A 10,375-nucleotide genomic window follows, 5' to 3' on the forward strand; every position below is an offset into this window, starting at 1 on the left:
TTTATTTATTTATTTGACAGAGAGAGACACAGCAAGAGAGGGAACACAAGCAGGGGAGGGGGAGAGGGAGAAGCAGGCTCCCCGCAGAGCAGGGAGCCCGATGTGGGACTCGATCCCAGGACTCCGGGATCATGACCTGAGCCGAAGGCAGTCGTTTAACCGACTGAGCCACCCAGGCGCCCAATAAATAAAATCTTTTAAAAAATAAATAAACAGGGCTCCTGGGTGGCTCAGTCGTTAAGCGTCTGCCTTCGGCTCAGGTCACGATCCCGGGGTCCTGGGATCGAGGCCCACATCGGGCTCCCGGCTCGGCGGGAAGCCTGCTTCTCCCTCTCCCACTCCCCCTGCTTGTGTTCCCTCTCTCACTGTCTCTCTGTCAAATAAATAAATAAAATCTTAAAAAATAAATAAATAAAATAAAAAAAGAGTATCACTTAAGTAATTTATATTTAACATTCTAAATCATTCTAATAGCTTATATTTGAGGTTCTAAAGCATTATGCTCCTTCAACTCAAGTTTATTATTAAAAGAGCAAGCCATTGAGTGTATCATATATGAAGTATGAGAAGACATCTTTTTCCCTCTATTACTCTACATTTCAGAACTAGAAATGCTTTCCTAGTATATTAAGCACTTATTCAAACAGGCAACCATATTTATTAGAGTCACTATTCTTACCTTCAAGGGTTTGATCTGATCCAAACCCATATAGGAGTCTGATCTCAGAAACACTGTATACTGATAATTTCCAGGCTTGCCTGGTGCAGGAAACTTCAGTTCTACCTAGAAGAAAAAAAACAGCACTTAAAATCCGTATTTTGAGAAATGGAAAAAACAACATCATCTAGGTCTTTTATTATATTCTTTAATAATACACTAGTAAATGTGTTTCCCTGAGTTCTAGGAGCCATTCTAGCAAATTATCGGACTCAAGGAGGGGATCATGGGAATCCCAATTCATAGCCAGCTGGTCAGAAGTACAGGTGACAACTTGAGACTTGTAAATCTGAAGCACATTGGGGACGGGGAGTCTTATGGAACTGAGCCCTTACCCTGTGGGATCTGAAGCTAACTCCAGATAAACAGTGCCAGCACTGAGTGAAGTTGCAGGACACTCAGCTGGTATGACAGAGAACTGTTCGGTGTGCGTAAAAACCCACACACCTGGTGTCAAAAGTGGTGTGAGTGTGACAGTAGTGTGAGGAAATGAGAAACACAGGAGAAGTGAGTTTTCCTTTAAAAATGCCCAATGCTGAAAAGACCATATGATTTCACTCATATGTGGAATCTAAAAAACAAATGAATAAACAAATAAAAAACAGAATCTGACCTATAAATACAGAGAAGCAACTGATGGTTGACGGAGAGAATGTTGGGGGGGGAGATGAGGGGATGAGCAAAATGGGTGAAGGGGAATGGGAAATACAGGCTTCCAGTTATGGAATTAATAAGTCATGTAAACGAAAGGTACGGCACAGAAAATACAGTCAATAATATTGTAATAGCATTGTATGCTGATAGGCAGTAGCCAAAGCTGTACTCATTGTGAACATAGTATAACATAGAGAAGTTGAATCACTGTTACATACCTGAAATTAATGTAACACTGTATGTCAACTATACTCAAATAAAAAACATGTCAGCTATATTCAAATAAAAAAAAATTTTTAAAACATGCCCAGTGCCTTAAAAGGTCAAGAAGATATTTATTTCCTATTAAATCATAAACTTCATATATACAAAGAGTTACAAACTCTTAAAAATTTCAATTCCAGGGAAAGGAAGACGGCAGGGGAATAGGAGGACCCTAGGCTCACATCATCCCATGAATACAACTAGATAACTACAAAAAATCATCCTAAATACCCCAGCAATCGAACTGAAGACTGCCAGAACAAACACCACAGCTAAGGGCTGTGAGAAGAGAGAGAAGAGGCCATGTCGAAGAAGGGAGGAAGCATGGAGACATAGTTTGGAAGAGAAATGGATCATGGCCACTGTGGTAGGGAGGGAGCTGCAGCTGCAGAGAAGAGCAAGAGACAAACCAGCACACAGGGGAGTGCATGGGGAAAAGGAATTCCCATAGCATTTCCAAGAATTTCCCTCTTGGAAAGCAAGAGGGCCCAAATTTCTTGAGTTCTTGCAACCAGCAGGGCTTAAAGCCTGGAGTTTTAAAGGTCAGCACTCTTGGCTCTGGGAGAGCTCAGATGGTACTGGGGCTGCTCTCAGAGAAAAGGCAGGGCAAACAGTCCATGGACATAGAGCATGGAAACAGTGACCTGAAAAGCGCATGGGGCTCACAGTGCGGAGGGTATTCACTCATCTCAGAGGGCATCACAGAGAGACCCCTGGCTGGGGCCATTACCCCCCACCCCCCCCCTCATCATAAGACAGGACCACCTGCAGGAAGCAGTGGAAGTGCCAATTCTCATTACCTAATTTGCTTACACCAAGCCCCCGGAACACCTGCACTCCAGTGGAACCACCCCTCCCAGTTACACTTGCCTCAGTCCCAGCACAGTGGGCCCCAAGTTTGGCAGGGCCTCAGTTCCCATGGCCGGTGGCAACAAGACTTGTTTCACAAGCAGACCAGAACACACCTAGTTAAAACTTGCCACATTCAGGCCACGGACCAAACACCACCCACCAACAGGCAAAGGGACCCTCTGCAGACGACTGGCCTGAAAGATAAAGCAGGCAGAACACAAAAGCAAAGCCCACACAGCACACATTGGAGACACTCTCTGAAGCACCAGGCCTTAGGGAACAAGGGACACTACACTGCAGAGCACCACAGCACCTCCTCTAAATAAAAGCCATTACTCTCAAGAACAGGAGACATAGCTGACTTTCCTACACAGAGAAACAGGCACAGAGACTTAGACAAAATGAAAAGACAGAGGACTCTCTCCCAAATGAAAGAACAGGACAAGGCCACCGCAGAAGATCTAAGCAAAACAGATATAAGTAACATGCCTGATAGAGAACCTAAAGCAATGATCATAAGGATACTCACTGGGCTTGAGTAAAGAGTGGAAGACATCAGTGAGACCATTAACACAGACCACATTCAATAGCAGAGATAAGGAGCTCAATAAACAAAACGAGACACACTTGATGGAATGAATGGCAGGGTGGAAGAAGCAGAGGAACAAATTAATGACCCAGAAGACTAAAGAAAACAATACAACAGATCAATGAAACCAAGAGTTGATTCTTTAAAAAAAAAATCAATAAAATTGATAAACCTCTACCCAGTTATCAAGAAAAGAACCAAATAAATAAAATCACAAATGAAGGAGGAGAAATAACCATCACCACCACAGAAATACAAACAATTATAAAGAGATTATTATGAAAAACTATGTGCCAACAAATTGGACAGCCTAGAAGAAATGGATAAATTCCTAGAAACATATAACCTACCGTACAACACTAAAACAGGAAGAAATAGAAAACCTGAACAGAATGATAACCAGCAAAGAAATTGAATCAGTAATCAAAAAACTCCCAAAAAACAAAAGTCCAGGATCAGATGGCTTCAAAGGAGAATTCTACCAAACATTTAAAGAAGAGTTAAATACCTATTCTCAAACTATTTCAAAAAATAGAAAAGGAAGGAAAACTTCCAAATTCATTCTATGAGGACAGCATTACCCTCATACCAAAACCAAATAAAAATAACACACAAAAAAAGAGAACTATAGGCCAATATCTCTGATGAAAACAGATGCAAAAATCCTCAATACTAGCAAAATGAATCCAACAATACATTAAAAAAATCATTCACCATGATGAAGTGAGATTTATTCTTGGGTTGCAAGGTTGGTTCACAAATCAATGTGATACATCACATCAATAAGAGAAAGGATAAAAACCATATGATCATTCCAATAGACACAGAAAAAGCAACCGACAAAGTACAAGACCCATTCATGATAAAAACCCTCAACAAGGGGCACCTGAGTGGCTCAGTCAGTTAAACATCTGACTCTTGATCTCAGCTCAGGGTCATGAGTTCAAGCCCCCACTGGGCTCCATGCTGGGTGTAGAGACTACTTAAAAGAAAAAGAAAAAAAAAAACACCTCAATAAAGTAGGTATAGAGGGAACATACCTCAACATAATAAAGGCCACCCATATATGCAAAACCCCAGTGCTAGCATCATCCTCAATGGGGTAAAACGGAGAACCTTTCCCCTAAGGTAAAGAACAAAACAAGGATGTCCACTCTCATCACTTTTATTCAACACAGTACTGGAAGTCCTAGCTGCAGCACTCAGACAACAGAAAGAAATAAAAGGCATCCAAATTGGTAAGAAAGAAAGAAATCTTTCAGTATGTGCAGATGACATGATACTATACATAGAAAACCCAAAAGACTTCACCAAAATACTGCTAGAACTGATAAAGTCGCAGGCTACAAAATCAATGTACAGAAATCTGTTGCATTTCTATACACCAATAATGAAGCAGCAGAAAGAGAAATTAAGCAATCAATCCCAATTACAAAAAATGGGATTGTACCCAAAACAATAAGATACCTAGGAATAAATCTAACTAAAGAGGTCTATTCCTGTACTCTGAAAACTATAAAACACTTGATGAAAGAAACTGAAGACACAAAAGAAATGGAAAGACATTCCAGGCTCGTGGATTGGAAGAACAAATATTTTTTAAATGTCTATACTACCCAAAGCAATCTACACATTCAATGCAATCCCTACCAAAATACCAACAGCATTTTTCCAGAACCAGAACAAATAATCCTAAAATTTGTATGAAACCTCAAAAGACCCTGAAGAGCCAAAGTAACACTGAAAAGGAAAAGCAAAGCTGGAGGCATCACAATTCCAGAGTTCAAGTTATATTACAAAGCTGAAGTGATCGAAACAGTATGGTACTGGCACAAAAACAGACATGTAGATCAATGGAACAGAACAGAAAATCCGGAAATTCAACCCACAATTATATGGTCAATTAATCTTCGACAAAGCAGGAAAGAATATCTGGTGGGAAAAAGTCTCTTCTACAAATGCTTTTGGGAAAACTGGACAGCAACATGTCCAAAAGAACCTAGACCACTTTCTTACACCGTATATAAAAATAAATTCAAATGGATTAAAGACCTAAATGTGAGACTTGAAACCACAGGAGTCCTAGAAGAGAAGACAGGCAGTATCTTCTTTGACATGGGCCATAGCAACTCTTTTCTAGATATGTCTCCTGAGGCAAGGGAAACAAAAGCAAAAATAAACTATTGGGACGTCATCACAATAAAAAAAGCTTCTGCAAAATAAACAATCAGCAAAATCTATGGAATGGGAGAAGATATTTGCAAATGATATATCTGATAAAGGGTTAGTATCCAGTGGGGCACCTGGGTGGTTCAACTGGTTAAGTGTCCAACTCTTGATTTTGGCTCAGGTCATGAACTCAGGGTCATGGGACTGATCTCTGTGTCAGGCTCCTCACTCAGCCAGGAGTCTGCTTCTCTCCCTCTCCCTCTGCCCCTCCTGCTCTCTCTCAAATAAATAAATCTTAAAAAAAAAAGGGGGGGGTTAGTATCCAAATATATAAAAAACTTATAAAACTCAATACCCAAAAAACAAGTAATCCAATTAAAAATGGGCAGAAGACACAAACAGACATTTCTTCAAAAAAGACATACAGATGGCCAACAGACACATGAAAAGATGCTCAACATGACTTATCAGGGACACACAGGCCAAACTACCATTAGATATCACCTCACACTTGTCAGAATGGCTAAAATCAAAAACATAAGAAACAACTGGTGTTGGCAAGGATGTGAAGAAAACAGAACCCTCTTGCACTGTTGGTGGGAAATGCAAACTGGTGCAGCCACTGTGAAAAACAGAACTGAGGTTCTTCAAAAAGTTAAAAACAGAAGTACCCTACGACCCAGCAATCACATTACTGGGTATTTACCCAAAAAGCGGTCATGGTCGCAGGGTCGTGGGGTCAAGCCCCATGTTGGGCTCTGTGCTCAGCAGGGAGTCTGCTTGAGATTCTCTCTCCCTCTCCCATGCCCCTCCCCCTGCTCTCTCTCTAAAATAAATAAACCTTTTTTTTTTTTTTTTAAGATTTTTTATTTATTTATTTGACAGAGAGAGACCCAGCAGAGGGGGTGGGAGAGGGAGAAGCAGGCTTCCCGCCGAGCAGGGAGCCCAATGTGGGGCTCAATCCCGGGACCCTGGGATCATGACCTGAGCCAAAGGCAGCCGCTTAACGACTGAGCCACCCAGGCGCCCCAAAATAAATAAATCCTAAAAAAAAAAAAAAAGAGATACATGCACCCCTATGTTTATAGCAGTATTATTTATAATGGCCAAATTATGGAAGCAGATCAAATATCCATCAACTGATGAATGGATAAAGATGTGAAATATACATACAATGGACTATTACTCAGCCATAAAAAAGAATGAAATCCTGCCATTTGCAATGACATGGATGGAGCCAGAGAGTATAATGCTAAGTGAAGTCAGTCAGTCAGAGAGAGACAAACACCATAAGATTTCACTCATATGTGAAATTTAAGGAACAAAACAAATGAGAAAAGGGGGTAAAAAAGAGAGAGAGAGAGAGAGACAAACCAAGAAACAGACTCTCAACCATAGAGAACCAATGGTTACCAGAGAGGAGGTGGGCAGGGAATAGGTGAAAAAGGTGATGGGGACTAAGAAGTGCACCTGGATAAGCACCAGGTGATTAAAATAAAAATTTAAAGGAAAAAGTTTAATTTCCACTTAGACAAAGGAAGAATAAGTTATTAAGATGGCATTTGGATGTTCTGGTGATCTGCCTCCAATCTCCAAAATCCAGATTTTGTAGGCAAGATTATATATTAAAACAAACAAACTAGGAAAAACAAACTAGAAAATTCATGGGACTATCATTTTTTAAAATTAATCCCACAGTTTGACCTTTCTCAGTATACCATAAAACACAGAAATCATAAAAGAAAAAAATTACTAAATCACACTACCAAAAAAACCCAAATAAATAATGTTTGTATTTTTACTTGGTAAAAACAACTGCAATAGTAAAACAAACTGGGGAGAAATATTTGCAACAAATATCACTAAGGGATATAATATTTAAAACAACAATAATTCCCCAAACCAATTAAAAGACCAATAACCCAACAAAAATGAACAATGGTCACAATCAGACATAAAAATAAGTACAATTCAAATACACTGAAAGATGTTCAGTTTCACTCTTGAGAGAGAGACAAAATTTAAACTATACTGAGTAAAACCAGCATAGTAAAAAGTGATCAAGGCAAGAATCATCAAAGGTATTAAAATGAGTGGGTAGAAGACTAGTAGAGAACAAGATATTAACATAGTGTCCAAGTATTACCTGAAAGATTAGAGGAAAAAAATACCTTGTAGAGAAAAGCCTTAAGTAAATGTTCAGCCATGGTATCACCAATGTGGGGCAAACTGATATAATGTGCCTCATTAGAAGGTTGTCTCACTCATGTAGTATTTTTGCCAAAAATATTTAAGATGAATGTAATCATGAGTAACCAATGAGACAAATTAAAACTGAGGGATATTCTACAAAATATTTTGCCTGGACTCTTCAAAAATGTTGATGGCATGAAAAATTTAAAAGCAAAAACGCCAAGAAGAGTTCTAGAATAAAGAAGAATGACAACCAAATGCAATGCATGATCCTTGAATGGATCCTGAATTTAAAAACAGAACAAAAACTACAACAGACATTAGTGAAACATTTAAGGAAATCTGAATATGGACTGCACATTAAATACCATATCAATGGTAAATTTCCTGAATATAGTAATTTCATTGTGCTTATGTAGGAGATGGCCCTTGTTCTTATGAGATACATGTTTAAGTATTTAGAGTTACAATGTCATGATGTCTATAGGCACACATGCAGAGAAAGATATTAAACTATCTTAAATATAAGGCAAAATGTTAATTGATAAGTGTAGATAAAGGATCTATGGGAGTTCATGGTAGTGTGCTTGCAGCATTTCTATAGGTTTGAAACTTTTTAAAATAAAAGATGAGAGGGGAAAAAATAACACTAAGATGCCATTTTCCACCTTTCTGATCAGCAGTGACATTCAAAATGTCTGATATACTGAGAGAGAAAGGGCATTCTTAAACATTCATTCTCCCTATAGAGAAATAAATATCTAGCGATACCTACCAAAATTACAAATATACACAGCGTCTGATTCATTAATTTTAACTCTATGAATTTATCCTATAAATGTTTGTACATGTGCAAAATGACATATGAGGTTATTCACTGCAGCAAAAGAAATAATTTATAAGTCCATTAAATTGTAGAATGCTAAATAAATAAACAACCACACAAAAGAGTATAATGCAGCTTGTAAAAACAAATGAGGAAGGTTTTTCTGCAGTAACTTGGAAAAAATTCCAAGTTATATCATTGAGAGAAAAAGGTGTATGCTATTTTATATGTAATATTGGAGAAAATACACATGTGTATTTGCTTGTAATTTACATACAGTATCACATGAAGACTACATAAAAATTTTATAACATTGATGGCCTCCAGGAAGGAAAGTGGGTGACTGAGAGACAGGGATGTTTCAACGAGTGTACTTTTGTATATCTTCTGAAATATTATTAACTAGGTGAATTTATTATCTGTTCAAAAATAGGTAAAACTTAAATTTTAAAAAAATAATAATAAAACTGCTCTATCCAAGAAATACCCTTAAGTTAGCACTAACTTTAAGTGTCAAATAAATAACAACAAACTACTTCACACATTTACTACTTGGTTATAAAGGGGGGAAAATACTTTTGGATTAAAAAATCAACATCACAGGGGCGCCTGTGTGGCTCAGTCATTAAGCGGCTGCCTTCGGCTTGGGTCATGATCCCAGGGTCCTGGGATCGAGCCCCGCATTGTGCTCCCTGCTCTGCAGGAAGCCTGCTTCTCCCTCTCCCACTCCCCCTGCTTGTGTTCCCTCTCTCGCCGTGTCTCTCTCTGTCAAATAAATAAATAAAATCTTTAAAAAAAAATTATCACAGAACTATCTTGAAATTCTAAAAAACCTTGCTCTTGTCTACCAAATCCAGGCAGAAAGAACTTTTCTAGAGAAGTAGCATGAAACAATCAAGAAAAACGGATAAAATATACTCATCACTATGATATATTAGTAATGACATTAACAATGAATAATGCCACATAATCAAAAATTCCATTCTAAAAATCTAATTATCAGTTCTTAAATTTGTTTTTAAGACCAAAGATATTTATCTTAGCACTAATCCAATGAGTATGAAAATCATAAATTTTTGTAAAATATAATTAAATTCTGGACAGGAAAGCAAAAGGCGTATGTTCTTAGACACTAACAGTGAAAACTCCCCAAAATAAGTTGAAAACAAGTTTTTAAGACTGATAGGAGTTGCCTACCTTTAACAATACTGTATAAATTTCCAATCAGTTACTCCCAAAAGACACCAGAGAACAGTTACAAAATGTGCCTTAACAAATAAAATACAATAAGCCAAATATGATAAACTGATTTCTAAGGAAGACTTTATGAAGCAGCATGATGGTGAGATGCCATATATTTGTAAAAACTGAAATAATGTTGTTGGATAATTACCTCTTCTGTATCTTTTAGTGTACACACATGATACGGCATAGATATTAACGTCTGTTCCTTCCTATCTGCAATATAAAGCCACCACCATTCTTGTTTTTCCTGCAAAGAAAAAAAGAGAAGTTTATATTATCAGAAAGAACTAGAGAAATAACTGTTTAGCCTTGTCTCCTTTCAGAGGTATTGTTCTGGTTTTATCACTGCAGTATTTCCAGCACAGATACAGTGCCTGGTACAAAACAGATACTTAATATTTACTGAATGAATAAATCATTATTAACCATTTGTAGATCTGCTGTCCAAAAGAATTCTGCATGTAATTTTAGGGTTTCAAATGGCCCCTTAAAAAACCCTAATGATGGGCCTCTGTATTAAAAACCCCTATATTAACCTTAAATGACAAAAGATAGCCTAAAAAATAAAACAATATAAACTACTACAATATCATCTAGCAAATAATCTTAGTAATCTTACCTAGTAATAAGCAAGAGTGGAAGGGACTTGGGAAACCAAATCAGAAATCATTAAAACATATTACTCATAAGGGAGCATCTCAGATTTAAGAGTCTATTTATACCTTTCACTGCACATGATTTTAGTAAGTGCAGCATTTTTAGTTCTACTCATAAAAGATTAGGCATAGAAAAAGAGCTCAGTAAAGAAACTGCCACCAGAATGCACAATGACAGAAAAGTATTTAAAAAAAAAAAAAGAAGCAGG

At 37.7% G+C, this 10,375-nt stretch overlaps 1 protein-coding gene across 2 annotated transcripts in view; it reads right to left on the bottom strand.

Annotated features, from left to right (window-relative positions):
• Nucleotides 1-10,375, bottom strand: part of SEC63 (SEC63 protein translocation regulator) — a 66,724-nt gene that overhangs the window by 1,928 nt on the left and 54,421 nt on the right. For both annotated transcript variants that reach the window (XM_081828761.1, XM_006743711.2), the window contains 2 exons: nucleotides 9,659-9,757; nucleotides 680-784 (listed from right to left, as the gene is read on the bottom strand). In XM_081828761.1, coding sequence (XP_081684887.1) covers nucleotides 680-784; nucleotides 9,659-9,757 — 204 coding nt within the window. The remainder of the gene's footprint in view (nucleotides 1-679; nucleotides 785-9,658; nucleotides 9,758-10,375) is intronic.

This window comes from Leptonychotes weddellii, chromosome 8, assembly GCF_054177405.1.
Source record: "Leptonychotes weddellii isolate Sample4059 chromosome 8, ASM5417740v2, whole genome shotgun sequence".
NCBI lineage: Eukaryota > Metazoa > Chordata > Mammalia > Carnivora > Phocidae > Leptonychotes > Leptonychotes weddellii.